At 45.1% G+C, this 22,097-nt stretch overlaps 1 protein-coding gene across 5 annotated transcripts in view; it reads right to left on the bottom strand.

The window, feature by feature from the left end:
• The window catches only part of SERPINE2 (serpin family E member 2), a 66,175-nt gene that overhangs the window by 13,456 nt on the left and 30,622 nt on the right, over positions 1–22,097 (bottom strand). For all 5 annotated transcript variants that reach the window (XM_074398960.1, XM_039469793.2, XM_074398958.1 and 2 more), the window contains exons 2-4: positions 13,153–13,433; positions 9,701–9,928; positions 2,762–2,959 (exon numbers count right to left, since the gene is read on the bottom strand). In XM_074398960.1, coding sequence (XP_074255061.1) covers positions 2,762–2,959; positions 9,701–9,928; positions 13,153–13,411 — 685 coding nt within the window. In that variant the 5' untranslated portion in view covers positions 13,412–13,433. The remainder of the gene's footprint in view (positions 1–2,761; positions 2,960–9,700; positions 9,929–13,152; positions 13,434–22,097) is intronic.

Genomic DNA, 22,097 nt, shown 5'->3' with positions numbered 1-22,097 from the left:
TCAAATGATATACTTGATACTTAATGGGGATTTTTATCTTAGGAAATAGGATTTTAGGGGAACTTTTACTTTCTGCCATATATATTATATATTGAGGTATACTGAGGATTTTGCAATGAGTATGAAATATAATTCTACTAAAAATGATTTTAAAGCTTTTTTTTTTTTTCTTAATAGAAAAGTTTCTACCCTTGAAATGCTTCTACTTTACGGGGCATAAATCAGAACGGCTTCCTTCTTCTCTTTCTATTTTTCACTCTCCTTCTGTTATCAAGCAAATATTCTCAGAGCTCTTCGTGATATCTTGAGGAAAACAGTCAAGAAGGCAGATAAACAGAATGACAATGTTTTGGCAAAGTGACTTAGAAGAGTGAGGTGTGGCTGAGGCCTAGGCAGCATCTGATACGTGGCACCCTGGCCCTGTGAATTTGGGCAGGGCAGCCAGGGCCGGGCTGTTCCCGCAGGTCACATAAGGAAACAGACAGAAAACGACAGACGGTCTGTGCACACGGAAGTGAACAGCCGCTTGGGGCCACCCCAGACTGCGGTACTTTCTTCACAGCCCTATCAAGACGAACCTTCCCTGTCTTATCATAGTAAGCTGGATTTTGGACAAAGCAAGAAAGCAGGGAACTTCTGACACTCCCAGCCTCTGCTGCATGGCCCCGAAGAGTTGTGTCCAATTCCAGTGCCTCAGTGAAACCTGGCGACAGCATGGAAAGGAGGGTGAGAAGGGTGAGGAGCCGTTCATCGTGTTTACTTGTGAGGAAATGAGAACAGTAGTGAGCAGGGGACTTCCTTATTCTGTTCTGAATTAGGTACAGATCAGTCAGGGTGGCGAGTCAACAGCTAAGACTCCAATTGGGCCATTTAACAGAATTTGGTGAAGGACCACGGTAAAGCATGGATAGGATACAGAGAAATGTTACAGACAGTCCCCTGGACGATAAACGTTGGGCACCATGACTAGCCTTGGGCTGGGAGGGAGGAAGAGAGGGGTGGTGACTTGGAGAGATGGAACTCTTGGGCACATCCCCTGGCAGAAGCTGAAACCTTTCGTAGAGGAATGCAGCTGGCCCATAACTCTGTAAGGAGAGGCCTCGGAAGTTAATGGCCTGACCCCTTTTTCTTCTGCCAGCTCCCACCAGCCAACCCAGCAAGAAGCCAGAGGGCAAGGGGGCCCAGAGCAGGGTGGCAGCAGGGAAGGAGAGAGGCATGAATCAGGGAAAGTGGAGGGAAGATACCAACACACTGTGAGGGTTCTGTAGGGTTTAAATCTTTGACAATAAGAATGTATGTGTGTATTAGTTTCCATAAAACACACACGTAGATTTAGCAAATCAGCTTCTAAACGAAAAGCCACCCTGACATGTATCTCTCTGGGACTAGCCTATCTACTCGAGAAATGCATGCTACATTTCTGTAAAAACGAACATTTTTAAATCTTCCATAGGAATGTTAATGGAATCCTTGCATGTTAATCTTGAACTACTGTTAATTTTTTTTTTCAGTAAGAGAAACATATAGTCAGTGAGGGCCCCCTGACTTATTTTATTTTTGTATGGACTATAAAGTGTGTACAAAGGATTGACCGAAAACAAAATCACTTCATTGAAATGCTAGCCCAGCCACCTGCTCGTATCCCAAGCAAAGCGATTTTAGAAGTTCATTTGAGCCTGGCACGGTGGCTCATGCCTGTAATCCCAGCACTTTGAGAGGCCAAGGCAGGTGGATCACTTAGGCCCAGGCATTCAAGACCAGCCTGGGCAACACAGCAAGATCCCATTTCTACAAAATATTAAAAAAAGTAGCTGGGCATGGTGGTGTGTGCTTGTGGTCCCAGCTCCATGAGAGTCTGCGGTGGGAGGATTGCTAGAGTCCAAGAGGTTGAGGCTGCAGTGAGCCATGTGTGTGTGAAACACAGTGAGACCCTATCTCAAAAAAATGTTTTGCAAATTCAGGAATAATTTTTCGGAAATCCTACCATTAACATTTTTACTGAACATCCTCTGAGACCTAGCTCTATAGACGCGTGAATATACGGAAAGAATTTTACATAAGCGAGATTGATTGACATCTGCTGTTCCATATCTTGTTTTCTGCAATCAACCATATATAGCATCATCTTTCCATTTATATAAATCTAAGTCTCATGACCACACACGTTCCACTGTATATTTGCATTTGGCTTCTATTTGTCAATATGCGCTTATGTTCAGAGGATAAATTCCTTGGAGCGGGACTGCTAAAGCCAGGACCCCAAGGAAGTCCTCAGCCCACAGATCCCACCACCAATGTGCCCAGGGGTCCTGCTTCCTCCCCAGCAGAGCCACCAAAGGATTTTTATTAATCTTTCTAATTTTCACCAATCTGCTAAGTAAAAAAGAAATCCAGCTTTTCATTTGGTAATATAAGACTGCTAATGAGTTGCTGATGCTTTCTGTGTTTAATGTGCTCACTTATACTTATTTCATGACTTGTCCTTTCATCTTTTTCAACCGAAAAGCCTACACATGCCATGCATTAATACCTTTGTACGTAATATATGCACGTTATGCATATTATGCTATGCATAATAACCTTTGTACATAACACAGATTTACATGAGCTTTATAAAAATCCTGCCTCTCAGCACCTTGCTCTGTTCCCAACTTTTTTAAAAGACAAAAAGTTGGATTTGCTCTTGAATTAAGTTAAAGCACTCAAGGGCCTTGCTGCCTCCAGCACATCCTAGAACAGGCCTCACGGAGCGTGAACTCACCACACCGGAACACGGAGAGCTGGGCCAGCATCGGCACTTGATAGGATTTCCCGTCGGCTGCCACGAAAGTGCGTTTCTTTGTGTTCTCAGGTTGGAATCGTGATTTCCACAGACCCTTGAAATACACTGCATTGACGAGGACCAGTCTGGTGAGCACACCATCAATAAGATCTGGGGACAGCAGACTGTCAATCATATCTGTGAAGCCAAAACAAACAAGGGAAAAAAGACCTCAGGACTGGTGGCTGGTGGCCGACTTGAGGGTGAATGGCAGCTGTCATCAGAAGAATGAAAAATCAAAGGAGTTTTAAAGAATCATAAAGAGACTATTCTAAAAATACTATTTTGTACTTTCTAGGTTCCCCACTCCCCACTAAAAATTAAATTTAAAAAGAAGTTACGAGAGAAACAGAAAAGACTCTAGAAATCCCTTGCTAGGGGTTACAAAACTTTTCATCAAGAAATTCTTTTATTATCAATTCCCTGCAAGCCCAAGCTTTAGAAAACAATCTCACTTATCCAAATAAGATTTGATAATTAAGTTCTTCTTTTTTTTTTTTTTTGCTAATAAGTGGCTGGTAGTAAGGGTTTCTGGTCAGTATAAGATCAGCGATTTTGTTTTGTTTTTCTCCTCTTGGTTTAATTTAATCCCAGTCAAAAATAAACACTTCAGCCTGTATGTTATTAAGGGTAAATGCTTCATTTTTCTTAAGATTTTAGAAATGTCAAACATTATTTCTGAATCTCTGGATATCACAAGGCCTCATAACTGCTTAAAGAAGAATAAAAACAAGAAATCGGTGTCTTTGTTTATGGATCAGGCATCAAGCAAGGTGCGAATATTGGAGACAATAGAAGAAGATTTTGAATGTTCTCACTACAAAGAAATGAGAAATGTTTGAGGTTACTGAAACCTCACACACCACACATTGTATACACGTATCGAAGCTTTACCACTGTAGCCCATATACGTACAATTATTATGGGCCAGTGAAAAGTAAAATAAAGCCCAGGCATGGTGGCTTATGTTTGCAATTCCAGCACTTTGGGAGGCTGAGGAGGGAGGATCACTTGAGGCTCCGAGTTTGAGACCAGCCTGGGAAACATAGCCAGACCCCATCTCTACAAAAAACAAAAATTAAAAGCATATTAGCCAGCTGGGTATGTGCCATACACATGTAATTCCAGCTCCTTGGGAGGCTGAGATGGGAGCGTCGTTTAAGCCCAGGAGTTCGAGGTTGTGTTGAGCTATGATTGCACCACCGCACTCCAGCCTGGGTGACAGAATGAGATCCTGTCTCTAAAAAAAACACAAAATAAAATAAATCTTTAAAAAGAAAAAAATAAGGTCTGTCCTAGAACTCCTAATTTTGAAGGAAAATGCTCTTCACAAGATTTTGGGAATGGTCCATCTTACTTGCATCAAGAGTGAAGGAGTGAACCCAACTCTTCTCACCTCAGGATGCTTCCAAAATGCTACCCTTGGCTGAAGCTTTGGTCTTCTAGTTAACTTCCTTTTACTTGGTCTTTGAAGATTCAGCTGTGTAAGTGTGTGTCTGTATGTCTATATGTTTATAAATAGGGATCACTAATGCCAAAGCTATTAAAACTTAATTCACTGCATTAACTCAAATACGTGTGTGTGTGTAAACGCATAATATAAATGCAAGTTATACTACTTTAAATGGCGAGAGTAAAACCAACAGCTGTGAAGGAGCGAGAATATCTAATTCAGGAATGAGAGCCTTAAGTCCTTTTAAATGAAACTCAAGAGGATTCTGGTGTACAATAAACAAGTGTTTACATAAGTTATGGTACATAAACATTGAAGTCTCCCACAGTGTGCTGCTAAGGCAGTTCCATCACTACTCACTATTTCCACAAGGGGGCACCAACGCCACCTAAGTCAGGACGAGGAAGGAAAATACCTAAGCCATAAACAGCCATCATTTAACCCAGCACAAGGCAGGCTGCAAACCCGATCTGTCCTGTGAGAGAGAAGTTAGAACGTTATGCCATCCCACTAGCAAGTTCATAACTGGCTTCCTAATAGTGAATGTTGTTTCTTGCCTCTGCTGGGAACATTACCCAGCTCAATTCCTGCTTGCCTTGAAGAAGCAGCTCAATGATCCCCTGGACTTCTAAATCTTCTCTGATCATCCTCGCCACCTCCTAAGAGATGTCTCTGCTCTCAATTTCTGTAAAGCCCAATGCCTGGCACCACCATGACACCTGGAGTATTTTATTCTAGCCAATTTTAATGTGTCTGTCTCCCCTAACTACACTGAGACCTGCATGAGACTCTGCCACTGACTTTTTCTTAGTCCTAGCACTACATTGAGCCTACAGGCAGTGCTCAATAAGTGTCTGAAGAAATCTCCTTAGCCCCTTTTCACAGAGACAAATAATGCCTGCAGTTGTCACTGGGAAGACTAAGGTATAATAATGGGACATGAAAAAATAAAAATAAAATGCATAGTTTAGAGGCAAAGAGGTACAAGGAAACCTGCCATTTGTAACTGACACAGATATGCATCTATCATCCATCCTCCATCCATCCATCCATCCATCCATCCACCCACCCACCCATCCACCCACCTAGCCATCCATCTACCCACATACTCATCCATCCATCTATCCACCCACCCACCCATTTACCCACGCACCCAACCATCCACCCACCCACCCATCCATCCCCCCACCCATCTACCCATCCATCCATCTATCCACTCATCCACACATCCACCCACCCATCCATCCATCTACCCAATCATCCATCCATCCATCCATCCACCCATTCACTCACCCATCCATCCATCCACCCAACCATCCATCCACCCATCCACCCACCCATCCATCCACCCATTCACTCACCCATCCATCCATCCACCCAACCATCCATTCACCCATCCATCCACCCACCCATCCACCCACCCATCCATCTACCCACCCATCCATCCATCTACCCACCTACCCATCCACCCATCCATCCACTGACCCATCCATCCACCCACCCACCCATCCATCCATCCACCACCCACCGACCCACCCATCCATCCATCTACCCATGTACCCATCCATCTACCCATGTACCCATCCATCCACCCACGCACCCATCTACCCACGCACCCATCCATCCACCCACCCACCCATCCATCCCCCCACCCATCTACCCATCCATCCATCTACCCACCCATCCACCCATCCATCCATCCATCCATCCATCTACCTACCCATCCATCCAACCATCCACCCATCCACCCACCTATCCATCCATCCATCCACCCATCCATCCGCCCACCCATCTGTCTACCCACATCCATCCATCTACCCACCTACCCATCCACCCATCCATCCACCCACCCACCTATCATCCATCCATCCATCCATCCATCCATCCATCCACCCACCCATCCATCTACCCACTCATCCATCCATCTACCCACCCACTCATCCATCCATCCATCCATCCACCCATCCATCCACCCACCCATCCACCCACCCATCCATCCACCCATCCATCCACCCACGCATCCACCCATCCATCTATCCTTGGATACCTACCTACCTACCTACCATGTGCCTGGTACTTTCTTAAATGAGAAACCAAGAAGAAAATCTGCCCTCAAAAAGCTGTGAATTAGAGAGAGAGGGGTGTAGGCTGACACAAAATAACTTGGAAAAGTATACAGCTACAATTTTAGTAAATACCTGGAAGTGGAATTACTCAAGGCTATAGGGCTAAGAAGAGGGTGACCTGACCTAGTCAGTGAGGTCTGAGATGGATGGGACCTCAGATAATGGCTATAAAAATAGCTCACACTGGTTGAACAACTAAGTGCAAGGCCCTTTGTTAAATGCTTTAGATGTATTATTTATATCCTTATATCAGCCTAATAGGTATCACTATTACATCTTTCCATTTTACAAATGAGAATGCTGATGCACTGGAAGGTTAAATAACTTGCCCAAGGTTATACAGGTTGCACGTGGCAGAACTGAGATTTAAACTCACAGTGTGTGCTTTTAACATTCACGCCTGCCACTCATGGATGGTACACCAGGGAAGAGGGAGAGAAAGCACTGCAGGCAGCAGGAGTGTGTGTGGGGTTCTCTGACAGGAGACAGGATCGTGAGTAACGGGACTGGGAAGAGGCTGGAACACAGAATACAAGGCCGAGAAGCTGAGGCTGCAGCAGCCAGCAGGCCAGACCCATCCCTGATGCCCTGCAAAGGGTCTGCATGTTGGGCTCTCCCACTCTCTGTAGGGAAGGAACTATCATTCCTGTGAGACAGACCCAGCAATCCTACAGACACAGACAGTTGAGCTCCAAGTGACTTCTGAGCTCTACCATGTGGTCATGTACCTTTCAGTGGGGGCAGTTCACCCCCAGGTAAAGGCAGTTTGGAAATGGGCAGGCATGTTTTTGATTGAGTGAGCAGTGGCCAGAAATGCTATCTGTCCTGCAATGTTTAAAACAGTCCCACCCAATGAAGACCTAGGCCGCTTCTCCCATGGCTTTTAAATACCCCACTGGATCTCTGCATTGGTAGGACATCTACTTATAATTATCCGAGCCCAGAACCTTGTTCTTACACAAAGTAATTTTTTTTTTTTTGCATTCTTTACATGTATGCTGAATTTGCCAGGAATGTGACTACCAGGACATTCAAGCAGAGCCTGTGCTTTCTTTTGTTCAGAAATTTATCAGGAGTCTTACCCCATTTCAGAAAAAAAAAAATTGCATCAGCGATAATAACACAGCTCACGTATATGAGTTGCTAGTACAACATGCCTTTTGTAGCTGTCAATTCACAATTATTCTGAGAATCTGACTACCTTATTACGTATTTGAGTGTAGTTGTACCCAAGGCTTTACCTATTGAACTACATGTATAAATTTCTTTTGTTTCCCTTTGTGTTACAGTTTGGCACGGTTTCAGTTTTTAAAAATTTGTGTGTGTGCATAGGGTAATATGATGTATGAATTTCATTTCACAATGGTAAAGAGAGTATTAAAAATATTTGTTACAAACAGAGGAGTTGGGTCCGACAGGGCTGAAAAGCGCTGCAGGCGTCTCCATGCTCTCTTCCCACACACGTGGAGGTTTTCTCCAGGTACTTTGAAGACTGTCACATGGTATAACTAATATGGTTTAATATTACCAATCTACAGATCAAGGCAGCGGCTGAGGACAAAATGACATGTCACAGTCACACAGCCTCTAGCCACAGAGCCGGGACCAAGAACCAGTCCTGAGGGCGTCTGCTTCCAAACACTCTTTGTGGACCTACAGATGCCGGACACCTGGAAATGCCACTGAACACCCTCCTGTGTGCTGTCCTCCTGATGGTTTATGGTTTTAGGAAGGGCGCCCAGACTGCATGGTCCAGACCCCACGGAGAAGGGATGCCACGAATTTACCCAAGTCACCTGGGATCCCCTACACCCTCCCTGAACCTTCTTTGTCCCCTTCTTCACTAGTTCTGCTAGTGGGTCTCCAACATTTGGGTAAGAACGGTGACGGGAGGCAGGGGCAGTTGCCAGCCGCTCCCTGGGAGATTCCAATGTGGTGGGCTGGGCTCCAGGGATCTGCCCTCTCAATGCACAGCCCAGGTCATTCTAATGCAGGGACTCCAGGAACCACACTTTAAGAAACACATCCTGAAAGGCCACAGTGTCCCTAGGTTTTGTCTTTGGGTGTCTTCTCCCTAACTGACTTTCTCCCTCTTCTATAAAAAAAGACTCCATGGCCAGGTGCAGGGGTTCATGCCTGTAATCCCAGCACTCTGGGAGGCCAACTCTTGCTTGAACCCAAGAGTTGGAGAACAGTATGGGCAACACACTAAGACCCCATCTCTTTAAAAAAATAAAAAAAATTAGCCAGATGTGGTGGTACATGCCTATATAGTTCCAGCTACTGGAAAGGCTGAGGTGGGAGGATTACTTGAGCCCAGGAGGCCAAGGCTGCAGTGAGCTATGACTGCACCAGTGCGCTGTAGCCTAAGAGGCAGAGCGAGACCCTGTCTCAAAAAAAAAAAAAAAAAAAAAAAAAGAAAAGAAAAAAGGGTCCCAAATCTGTACTCCCAGCTCTCACATTCTCCTGTGGTTCCAGACCTACAGTTCCTCCTGTGAGTTTCCACCTGGAGCTCCACGTTACAAATAAGTTTGTTGTTTTTTTGAGACAGAGTCTCAGTCTGTCACCCAGGCTAGAGTGCAGTGGTGCGATCTTGGCTCATTGGCTCATGCAATCTCCACCTCCTGGGTTCAAGCAATTCTCCTGCCTCAGCCTCCCAAGTACCTGGGATTACAGATGCGTGCCACCACGTCTGGCCTACAAATTAAGTTTTAAAACAGCAACATTAGACTCTCCTTTATTTAATGGGAGAAGAGACACATACAAATGAGTAATATTTTGAGATGCAGAACGTGCTATAATGGAGAGGTTTCTGAAAGTTGTAATTGCATGCCAATCATAACGGACAACCAGGTACCTGTATCTTTCACAATGGCAGAAGCAAGAGGCCTGGAAGGCAAAGACGTCAATCAGTCTGGAAGGATGAGGGGGAAATTCCAGGTAAAGGGAGTGGCAGATGCAAAAGCAGGAAGGAATGAGCAAGAAAACCTTCAAAATCGACAAGTGCCTGTGGGCAAGGACACTGGAGACCAGATAAGGCAAGGAGGCGACAGTGGGGAGGGAGGGGCTGGATGCCGCTCTGTTGCCCAAACTACAGGAGAAAAACCTCCCAGGGGCACAGTGAGCAATGGCAGCATGAAGGGGAAGGAAGAGAGACCGACCAGAACTTCCTTGGGTCCAGGAGTTTCTCAATGGACAGGCCATTGGATTGGACTTGCAGACACGACTTTGAGTCCTGGAAGCCAACTCATGCTTTCATTCACAAACTATGCAGTCATATGACATACTGTGGCCACTCACCCCTGGTTTCGTTTTTAACCCAGGTATTGATGGAATCACAGGCAGAGACTGGATCCTCAAAGTTCACGTTCCGAACTTCACACTGGAACACATCTTTGTTCCTTGCAACAAAAGGCACTTCAATTTCAGAGGCATTCTTAACAAACATGGCGTTAGCCACTGTCACGATATCTTTATTCTTCTTGGAGACAATGGCCTTGTTGATCTTCTTTAATATTTTACCAACTCCTAAAAGAGAAATCAGAAAATACAGCAATATTTCTGTAAGAATCTAGAAAACTTTAAAAAGTCTCTTATATTGCAGCAAGTGAGAAGAGTATAGGTTAGGTGCAGTGGCTCACACCTATAATCCCAGCACTTTGAGAGGCTGAGGTAGGTGGATCGTTTGAGCTCAGGAGTTTGAGACCAACCTGGGCAACATGACAAAACCCCATCTCTACCAAAAATACAAAATTAACGGGGCGTGGTGGCATGCCTGTGGTCCCAGCTACTTGGGGAGACTGAGGTGGGAGGATTGCTGAAGCCCTGGAAGTTGAGGCTGCAGTGAGCCATGATCGTATCCAGCCTGGGTGACTGAGGAAGACCCTGTCTCAAAAATAAAAATAAAAGAACAATATAAACAGGATAGCTATGAGTAGCAGGAAACCAAGTCTTCTGTTTTCTCAGGGGCCTATTTCTTAAGAAAAAGAGGGAATAGGGTTAAAGTGTAACTACTGAAGCTCTTGAAAATCTACTGTGCTTCTGCATCAAAACAGGCATATTCAAGGTGTTCTCGTCATGTTCCCAACGCAGACCTCATTCACATGGTAGCCTTTCTGGGCGCCAGGTCAATACGAACGCTGACACAGTCCTCACTTCTGTAGCCAAGGGGGAATAAATCAAAGGGAACTTCCTAATTCTTTCTCTCTTTCTTGTCTAACATTATTAAGTGCTGCTTCCTTTCTTGCCAAAGATTTAACAACGTAATTTCGTTTTTTTTTTTCTATTTTGGAAAAAAAGATGAATAAAATAAGCATTAGACTATAAAAAAATTACCATGTGCCGCCATCCAGAGCAATGTGGTTTTTACTTGGTATCCAGCTCAAAGAGTACGGAGATTAATTTTATGGCAATGTAAGCTTTATTTTACATGAGCCATTCATACATGCTCCATTTAGTTTGAGAGGGTGAAAAAGAGGCAAATAAGTTATAAGGATGAAATGTGTTTCTATAGAGAGCTCAAATTACAGATCCTTCTTCATCGCTTGGGGTCTCTTCAAAATGACACTGTCCTAAGACATCCTGCCAGAGTCACCTTGATGGTCCCCTAGAGAGCCAATTTGCCACCCTGAATGTGTGTCCTCTTCAGACCCTTTACACAGGGCAGGGCAAAGTCTTCTCACGATCCACAAAGGGGGCATGTGTAGGGCTTTACAATGGGGACGGCCCTTTTTTAGATGCTCATGACCACCCCTTACAACTGTTCTACGGTGCAGGCCCATTTTACAAGTAAGAAAATGGCAGCCTTTGGAGGCTGAAAGATATTTCCAGGGCCAATTGCCAGCTCCTGGCTCTTCTGGAGTAGAGGTGAGGCAGTGGTGGACGGCCAACAGGCCAATATTATCAGAACTTCAGAAATAATGACTTAAAATCCGTGTGGCTCAACAATAAAACAAACAACAAAAGTCCAGTTGCTATTTTGGAATTGTCTCGGCCGACACAGCCTGGATCACACTAGGAAAGGCCATAAATTTTAGCAGTGAATCACCAGGAAGTTATAAATCACCAAGAGTTTTCTGAACTTCCACGCAAGGGGCAGAACTGTGTGTTCCAAGTATTTAGTGCTTCCATGCTTCCAACAGGTGAACAAACCGCAGACTCATGCAGAAGTGTAACGCTGCGTCAACACTGCAGTGAGATTAGGCATTTGGTGCTGGCAGCCCTGGAGGCCAGGCTGAGCAGAGTCAGAGGCAGGCAGGGGCACTGAATGCCACAAATCGCCACCTCCCTCGACTTACTCTCCAGCTGCCCATGCCAGTGTAGTCAAGATTCTCAGAACCTTTGGGCCAGGCTAGGTGGAAGAACACGGGCAGGAAGACTCCTTGTTTCCAAAGAAGTGAGCAAACCTAGATGTGAATGTGACTTGTGGAAGGTCGCAGAGGATGTTGGTGGCCAGGAAGGGCTGGGGAGCCAGTCCTGCTCCCTTGAGCGCTGCACTTAGAGACAGCAGGTGGGACACGGCTCTGGGCAAGACCCCTCGGCTGAAGCAAAACAGTGCCAGGAGATGAAGCTCGTTCTGTTAAATAGGTCATTTGTAAAAGGGCTTTCTTTAACTCAAACTAAACCTTTTTCATTGGGCCTTATGTTGCTCTGGGATACATGTGCAGAACGTGCAGCTTTGTCACATAGATATACATGTGCCATGGTGGTTTGCTGCATCTATCAGCCCATCATCTAGGTTTTAAGGCCACATGCATTAGGGATTTGTCCTAATGCTCTCCCTCCCCCATCCCCCGCTACCCCTGACAGGCCACAGTGTGTGATGTTCCCCTCTGTGTCCGTGTGTTCTCATTGTTGAACTCCCACTTATGAGTGAGAACATGCAGTGTTTGGTTTTCTGTTCTGTGTCAGTTTACTGAGAATGATGGGTTTCCAACTTCATCCATGCCCCTGCAAAGGACATGAACTCATTCTTTTTTATGGCTGGATAGTATTCCATGGTGTATATGTGCCATATTTTCTTTCTCCAATTGATCACTGATGGACATCTGGGTCGGTCCCAAGTCTTTGTTTAGCTTTATATTTTGAAATAATTATAAATGTACAGGAAGTGGCAAAATGATATGCAGGGAGGTCCCACAGGCCTTTCACGCAGTCTTCCAGTGGTACTGTTGTCACATCAGGAAATTTCCATCAGGTCAGTCCACAGGGGGCATTAGGATTTCACTCATTTTTCATAGACTCCTGTTATGGGATGGGTGGGGAGGTCTGTGCAACTTTATCCTTGGTGCAGATTTGTGTGGCCACCACCACAATCAAGACCCAGCATGGCTCCATCATCACAAGGCCCTGTGCGCCCCCCGCCCCCTCCAGCCGCCCCTTCCCAGCTCCTCTCACATGCTTTACAAGCACACCTACAATCACAGTACAACTCAGCCCGGGGCACCATGGAGGTGGTAAGCCAGGAAGTGTCCCCGCTGCAGGGATGAGGGCTGGAGCCCTGGGAAAGGAGACCTAGTGGCAGACCCCAAGCTCCAAAGTCACAGAAAAGGGACCAGAGTCTAGTTCTCCTAACTACCAGCACCACAGTGTCTGTTCTCTAGAAGAGACTCAACCTAAGCCCCTAGTGGCATCAGCAAAACCCCGCAGGCTGCTCTGCTTCTTGGGGTTGTCAACGAAAACCAGGCCATAAACCCTCTTGTCCCAAGACTCTCAGGCAAGGGCCCCACCAGTGAGCACCTGTGTACACGCACCATTCACGCCGTATCTCATCACCATGGCAAGCTGCTTCTTGGTCCTGCCGTCTGCCCCCAGCTGAAGCATCCCCAGGACTGACGAAATGCCATGTGGGGAGACCACGATGTTGTCATGAGGCCTCGACTTGACAATCTGATTGAAAACCTGGATCCCTGTGTTGGAGCCTAGTTCCTCGAGAGACAGAGGATTGAAATGGGAGCAGATGGAGGGCAGCGTCACAGAGGCCAAGAGGAAGAGGGAGAGGTGCCAGCTCATGGTTCCTTCCGCCAAGGACGACCTGAAAAAAGTAAGTTAAAGAATATTTAAATTATACTTAAATGGGTACTTTACTATTTGTGTGTGTGTGTGTGTGTGTGTGTGTGTGTGTGTGTGTGTCTATGTCTGTGTGTGTGTCTATGTGTGTGTTTTCCAGATGGAGTCTTGTTCTGTCACCCACGCTGGAGTGCAGTGGTGTGATCTCGGCTCACTACAACCTCTGCCTCCTGGGTCCAAGCAATTCTCCTGTCTCGACCCCTCAAGGAGCTGGAATTACAGGCGAGCGTCACCATGGCCGGCTAATTTTTATATTTTTAGTAGAGATGGGATTTCACCATGTTGGCCAGGCTGGTCTCGAACTCCTGACCTCAAGTGATCTGCCTGCCTCAGCCTCCCAACGTGCTTGGATTACAGGCATGAGCCACTGTACTCAGCCTGGGAGACCATTTTGTACTCACCTAGGTATGCTTGACTGTACTCAGTATAACTGAATGCCATGTGAATACATTTAAGACAGAAAAGTGTAATTAAATCTGTTTTTAAAACACACTCTGGGGAGGTGGGGCGAGAGGAAGCAAAATTCCATCACTTGGGTCCTTACAATGTGCCAGGTCTTATACTAATCATTATTTAATTCTTGTGTGTTTTCTTTTTTTGCTTTGTTTTTAAGAGAGTCTCACTCTGTTTCCCAGGCTGGAGTGCAGTGGCACAATCTTGGCTCACTTCAACCTCCACCTCCCGGGTTCAAGTGATTCTCATATCTCAGCTTCCTCAGTATCTAGGATTACAAGTGTGTGCCATGTTGCCTGGCAACTTTTTGTATTTTTTTTTTTTTTTGTAGAGACGAGGTTTCACCATGTTTGCCAGGCTGTTCTTGAACATCTGGCCTCAAGTGATCTGCCTGCCTCAGCCTCCCAAGGTGCTGGGATTACAGGCATGAGCCACCATGCCAGGCCTACTCATTATTTAATTCTCAATAGTGCCCTTCATCCAATTAAACCAATATTTACGAAGGTCCACTGTGTGCCAGGCCCTTTTCTAAGTGCTGGGCATATGATGTAACTAAATGGACAAGATCCCTGCCCTCACTGAGCTTACAATCTAGAAGGGAGACAGAAAATAAACCAGCAAGCAATAAAGCATTTTCAGAAAAGGGTAACAGCCATGATAATAAAATACAGGAATGGGAGCAGATGAAAGGCAGACGGGGGTGGGCATTAGACAGGGTGGTCGGGAAGCCATCTCTGCGGCAGGAGCGTGGGTGGTGAGACCTGAATGGGGGAAGGAGCTACAGGCTGATGGGTAAAATGTGCGCTGGGTAGAGGGAGAGCAGGGCCGAGGCCCTGAAGTGGGAATAAACTGGTGTGTTAGAGGCCAGTGTAGATGTGAAGTCAAGGTCGTGGAGAAGAGAAGGGAGACAGGAGGGTGAAGCTGAAGGAGAGTTCAGATGTGATAAGGTCCTGTCGAGCCTGGAAAGGCACTGGGATTTCATTCCGAGGGTCACAAGAAACCCCTGGAGGATATCAAACAAGGGAATGAATCCCTTGGCTTGCTATGATTATCTTATCACCACTTGGGCTTGATTCTTTAACCATAAGCACACTGCTTTTAAAATTAAAGAATTACTAATTAAAAGACACTTAAGTGACAGCTTTAAAGTTACAACAGGGTAGAACAATAGCAAATTCAGAAATTTTGAGGATGGCGCTGCTTACACCGATACCCTCGACTATAGTGATTTGTTTTAAATAAGCTTCCTTCCTTAATTATCACTCACCGGAGCTCTCTCTGGCTATGAAAAGTAAGAGGTAGGAAATTTACATGTGTTTATGGAAAAGCAAATACTTTCATTAAGTAAGAACTTAACAGTGGCAGCTGGTAAAACAAAAGCAGCATTTGTGATGCGGCTAATTCAGTTCTTCCCTGAGAGGCCTGGGCTCCCGATAAGCACAAGTCTCCCGCGGAGCCAATGAGCCCCTCTCTCATTACGTGTGGGAGGTTGGGGGTGACTGCAGAGAATAAAACAGAGGGGAGCCTTTGAAGAGACAGGTGATCTGGAGGGAGGGGGAAATCCTGACTCTCTCTGTGCTCTGCGGGGAGACACAGGCACTGTCAGGCCAAACTGGCCCGGTGTTTGGTGTCTCCTTACCTTCCTTTCAATGCCCTTCCTGTGCTTCCCACCCTAGGGCATAGGAGATGTTCAACAAACACTTGTGAGATTAATCCGATGGGTCATAAATACTTTGTTTTTATTAATTATTTTTCACTGCATCAAAATAGTGTTTATGGACTGTGGCTACGAAAATGCTTGTGTTTAATCCTGATCCTCAAGGTCAGCTCAAGACACTCTCCAAGGGAAGAGCCAGCACTACCTCCAGCAAAGACTGTGGGTACACACAGAACTCCCCACCCGGCTCCCCGACACAGATGGCCCCAATGTGAACCACTGAGGCCATCATTCTAGTTGACATTGCAATTTTCTTATATGTTGTGAAACAAGCATTTTTCTAAAGATTTAGAACGTTCTGTGTTTCTCCAGAGCTTAATTGTAAAACGATTGTGTAAACTCAGCCTGTCTAAATTCATAACATGTAAGTGACCTACATACGCTGCTCCTGCTTGGGCTGACTGGCCAGCGTGGCCTATTTTGACTTTGGCACCTAGGACTGGCTCTAATGCCATGACAATCCACTGAGTTTCCTGGAGCCTACTGGACATTGGAGAGCTTCCAAATCCCCACCGTGGAAGCTTTATTCATGTCATCTAAAAACTAGAAATTGTGTTCTCCCCTCCCTTCTTCCCTCTTGCCTTTTCTTTCTCTTGGGCAATAAGCTTCCTCTTTAAAATTTAATACAGCACAAAGCCATCATAAGTACAAAACAATGTGTACAATCTTTGTTAGAAATGTCCAAATTCAGTGGCCAACTTCATCCATCTCAATTGTTGACTCTTGCATTATAGTCTATTCTGGTGTCTATATTCGGCCTGCTGCAATCTGTACTCCTGAAGCCTCCTCAAAGAAATCCTCCTAGATTAGTGAATATTTGAATAAATATTAGAATTTGCATTCATAAGGCGTGGACATTAAACTAGTTTTCCCTCTGGTAGCTTAAAGTTGATAGATTCAAAAACTACAGAGATATATAGAGAGAGAGAGAACATTGTAAAAACAGGGCGAATGGACCAGTGACAGTGAGACATCTAACAGCTCCAATGTCTTAAAGTCACAAGGACAGTCTCTCAAATAAATAAGTATCTTATTTAGTAGAATTTCGCTTGATTATACATTTTTGCTCAAAGAATAATTTTACTATGACATGGAAAAAAGCTGCTATGGGTGTTTTTCTGTGTTTCTTGGACTTGGGAAGTTTTTGAGAGCTGTCTATGCACAATTTCATAAAAGTGCACTGGGGACAGTGCTAAGCTGTGCAGAACTTGGAATCAGAATTACTTTTGATTGATGTATTGGGCATAACTCCTCCTTGGCCTTGCTTGGCTTCCTAGGCCAAATGCTCACTCGTTTAAATGCACCTGGCTTATATATATCTAAGAATAAGCTTTCACTTTTCTCCAAAGTTCAGTAGCCAGGAGAGTGGATGGTGATCTATACATTCCTTTAGGCTTGCATAATTCCTCACAATGAAATACACTCATGTCCAAATAGACATTCATGTACATGAAGTAACCTGGAATTCTCAAGCTTTGCGATGCTTATCTCTCGAATAAGCAGACACCATAATGGGGAAGTACATAGAAACCTCCTGTTTATTTTCCTTTTTAAGAGAAATTACACTTTACACTTTCGAATCAGAGAGAAATAAGAGTGCTGCCCAAATGTACTGCATAGCAACAAGATGAAAGATTATCGTTTTCTTGAATATTGTTTTCACAACAGCAAAACGTAAGTCTCTAGGCCATCATTGGAGGGAAGACCATAAGCCCATCAATAAAGCCATCGCCACAGGCATATCCTTCCAAGTGCCAGCTATCTCCCAGCTATCTCCTTCCCCATGTTCTTCTAGTTTCCCTTACTTCAAACCTTTCTGCTTTTCCGTATGGGGAATGTTTTTGAAATAGTGGGGTACCGCTTTGAGTTTTAGCCATGATTTAATGTAGTAACTAATGGGATGCTAGTTTTGCAAATGCCAGATTCAAAATACATCCCCAACATTTATAAATGCACCACTGGCCAATGGTAGACATTAGAGGAACCCACTCTACAGATGCAATGGCGTCAACCGTCTCTTCTACACAGGTGATGCTCAAATATGCAGCTCAAATCCTCAGACTCTCTGCCTTCAGTGCCATATTTTCAACAATTTGCTGCCTGTTTTCACTTGACTGTTCCAAAAAATTATCCCCTGGTGGGCTATGCGGCGAGGGGCACTAGTCTCCAAAAATTTACCAACCCTTCTCTTTTTCAAGTCATAGTTCCTGCTGATAGAGCTTGCCTTCCCAATCTGAGCCTCTGCTCCTCTCCCTTAGCCTCCACCTAGCCATGGCAACACTTCTTCCCAAATCCTTCCAGGGTGTGTGTGATGTTTTCCCTGACTGTTAAAGATGGGGTTCTTCATTCCCTTCTTTGAATTCCCATCACATTTCCTATTTGCATCTCTCATTTTAGTTGTTTTCCAAGTATGTTTTCTTTCCTCCCAAGTAGACTAGAAGCTCACGGAAAGCAGGGACTTTAGACTCCTGGTGCCCACAGGGTCAGTTTAGGGCCTTACCATTCATTGGCAGACACAAAATCAGAAGTTGACCAGTGGGACTCATCCAGCAGGTGTTTGATGTGCAATACAGAGTGTTCTAAAAATATTTTTGGCAACTAAAAGTCAAAAAACATCAGAAGTCTAGATTAGGGTTATTCTCAGGGAAAACGGAAAAGAATGGAAGTTCTGGTATGACGGGGCCCTCACCCCCACGTCAAACGTTCTGCACAGCTGCCACCCCTACGGGCTGGGCACCCGCTTTCCAGTGTGCCCCGCTCCTGCTGCTCCCTGCTGCCTCACACCCCGCCATGGCCACCACTGCCATGACCTCTCGAGGCTGTGTGAGCACCTGCGACCAGACCCTTAGCCTGGAACTGGTGCTGAACAACTGAGCAATGGAGACTAGGATCCCCAGTCACAAATGAGGAAGCTCATTTTCTACCTCATAGAGTCTTATAAAATAGTTTACATATAGCACATGAACAAATCTAGTCTGCTCTATGTGGCATAATAAGTTGTAGGCAGACAGTTTGGTGGGAAAAACCACGGGAAAGATTCTTCTGTGTCCATTCTTAGCTGGACGGTGCACGCCTATTTTGGGAGGACATAGAAGCGTCTAATGGAGAAAAAGTTCTCCATCCCCTCTCATTCTCTAGAAAAGGTGTAAAGTGATCATGTTCTGTAAAACATATGTATATTTTAAAAACTATTATACCATGGGAGATATCAAATAGATGCAAATATTTAATATGCCCTCCTATACTCCACATCCAAAAGAAAACAATTATCAATGCATGGCTTGGTTTATTTCTACTCAAATCAAAGATAATTTTGAAGTTAACTGTAGACATCATATAACAGCATTCAAAATAATTTCAGCATATAGTCTAAACCTAAGGATTTAAAATATATATCCATAACATCATCACACCGCAAAAGAACTCCTTAACATGTTAAATATCTAGCCCATATTCACATTTATCTAACTGTCTTTTCTATATAGTATATTTGAATTAGGATCTAAGTAAGCTTCGTACATTGCAACTGGTTACATCTCTTGCCTTTTTAAAATCTTCCTCTAGTTACCTTATTTTTAACTTTTTCCTTGGACTTTTTTTTGTTGAAGAAGCCAGGGCTGGCCGGGCACGGTGGCTCAAGCCTGTAATCCCAGCACTTTGGGAGGCCGAGGCAGGTGAATCACGAGGTCAAGAGATAGAGACCATCGTGGTCAACATGGTGAAACCCCGTCTCTACTAAAAATACAAAAAAATTAGCTGGGCATGGTGGCGCGTGCCTGTAATCCCAGCTACTCAGGAGGCTGAGGCAGGAGAATTGACTGAACCCAGGAGGCAGAGGTTGAGGTGAGCCAAGATTGCGCCATTGCACTCCAGCCTGGGACAAGAGCGAAACTCCGTCTCAAAAAAAAAAAAAAAAAAAAAGAAGCCAAGGCTTTGTCCTGTAGAGTTTCTTTGGGCTAGATTTTGCTAACTGCATCAACGTGATGCCACTCAACAAGTCCCTGTATCTCCTGTTCTTGCTGTAAACTATTAGAGCTAGAGCAGCGGTCTGCAAGCTACAGCCTACGTGCCCGATCTGACCATGCATTTGGTTTTGTCTATTGCTGCATTTGTGTTATGATAGGGAGCTGAGCAGAGGAGCCGAGCTGCAACAGAGACAGTGTAGCCTGCAAAGCCAAAAACAGTCATTATGTGGCCCTCTATGTGAAAAGCCTGCTGATCCTAGCTGTAGGGACTGATCAGATTGAGTCAGTATTCTCTCTCTCTCTCTCTCTCTCTCTCTCTATCTAACTATCTTTGAGATGGAGTCTCCCTCTGTCGCCAGGCTGGAGTGCAATGGCATGATCTCGGCTCACTGCAACTTCTGCGGGTTCAAGCTGCCTCAGCCTCCCAAGCAGCTGGGACTACAGGAGTATACCACCACACCCAGCTAATTTTTGTACTTTTAGTAGAGATGGGGTTTCACCGTGTTGGCCAGGATGGTCTCAATCTCTTGCCCTCGTGATCCATCCACCTCAGCCTCCCAAAGTGCTGGGATTACAGGCATGAGCCACCTTGCCGAGCCCCAATTTTCTCATTTTGCAAGCATATTTTGTAGAGGTGCTGTAGAGCGTGTTGGAATCAGTCGACAGTTGTCTCTTTGGGGTGTCAGCAGCTGCTCATGATGACTGTCTAAGTGCACTGTCTTATTAGGAACTACCAAATATATGCACTGTTATAATTCTCACTTTCCTTCTTCACTTATTAGAATATTTATCTAAAAAGAAATTTCCCATAATGAACTACTGGGTTACCCTGAGGTTTATTTTGCATTACCAGGGCAGGATAAATTCTAGATACATCTTCCATATCTAACAGTTTTCAAAATAATTCAAAATAGGTTGATTGACTAGAGGGTTTTGTTTTCTGTATCACTATAAACTCATGTTTTTCAACATACTTTAAGGGTCTTGATCCACTGCAAATATTATTCTTATTGATGCTCAAAATGAGCCTCTTCGCACTGGTTCTTAAACCTTCTGATAAGACCCTGTAGTCCTGTTAACCTCCTTGCTTTCCAGTCTGACAAGATGTTTAGGCTCATTTTGTTCATCTTCCATTCCAGATGGAATCAGCCACTTCTCCAGGGAGCTCTGGTTTCTTTTAGTGAGGCAAAAGTAGCACTGAGCACCCTTATCTAACAAACTCTAAATTAACTGTGGAAGTGCTGGGCAACAGTGATAAGGAAAATCCAAAGTCCAGTTACACCACTCTGCGGACTATATCCAAATTCAAATTAGGAAAACCAGACTGTGACACCGTTTTACACCGATGGCTCACATCAGTGGAAAATCAAATTATGAAAACCTAGCTGCTGACAGTGAATGGGTTAGCCTCCCACGGCCATCTAGACTGGATGATGACAAGATAAATAAGCCCGCTGGGCAATAAAAGCCGGGCTGGTAGAATCGAAAGTGGATTGCCCTCCTGTGACAGCAGCCAGTCTCCTGAATCAAGCCCATCCTAAAATTGGAATCCTACGCCAGTCTCCTGAATCAAGCCCACCCTAAAATTGGAATCCTAACAATGCAGACGCCAGCGACGAACAACTGACACATAGCGCGACAAGGGGAGTCCCCGGATTTATCTCAGCCTCTCCCCACCCCGCCCCTCAGTGAAAGCTGACCTCTCAGGGACTGGGAAAGTCTCATTATCCTTCTGGTCTCTGTGTTGCTAGGATCCTGGTTCTTGTAATCTAGGGCCCCTTTATAATCTACAGGGGCTACAGCAGGTAGAGAAAAACAGCAGGTAGGTTATGTCCGAATCATGACATCTCTCAACAGCTTTTCTTGCCAGGGTTTCCCAAAGAAATAAGTCTATAGGCCAGACACGGTGGCTCATGCCTGTAATCCAGCACTTTGGAAGGCCCAGGTGGGTGGATTGTTTGAGGCCAGGAGTTCAAAGCCAGCCTGGCCAACATGATGTAACCCTGTCTCTACAAGAAATACAAAAATCAGCTGGGCATGGTAGCCGTGCCTGTAGTCCCAGCTATTCGGGAGGGTGAGGCATGAGAATCTTTTGAACCCAGTAGGTGGAGGCTGCAGTGAGCCGAGATCGTGCCACTGCACTCCAGCCCAGGTGACAGAGTGAGACTCTGTCTCAAAAAAGAAAAGAAAAATGTACAGTTAAAGGCCAGGCACAGTGGCTCACGCCTGTAACCAGCACTTTGGGAGGCTGAGATGGGTAGATCATGAGGTCAAGAGATCAAGACCATCCTGACCAACAAACACAGTGAAACCCCGCCTCTACTAAAAATACAAAAATTAGCTGGGCCTGGTGGCACATACCTGTAATCCCAGCTTCTCGGGAGGCTGAGGCAGGAGAATCGCTTGAACCTGAGAGGCCGAGGTTGCAGTGAGCTGTGATCCCGCCACTGCACTCCAGCCTGGCGACAAAGCGAGACTCCGTCTCAAAAAAAAA

The sequence above is a fragment of the Saimiri boliviensis genome, chromosome 5, assembly GCF_048565385.1.
Source record: "Saimiri boliviensis isolate mSaiBol1 chromosome 5, mSaiBol1.pri, whole genome shotgun sequence".
NCBI lineage: Eukaryota > Metazoa > Chordata > Mammalia > Primates > Cebidae > Saimiri > Saimiri boliviensis.
This window is presented reverse-complemented; position numbering and strand designations above follow the sequence as displayed.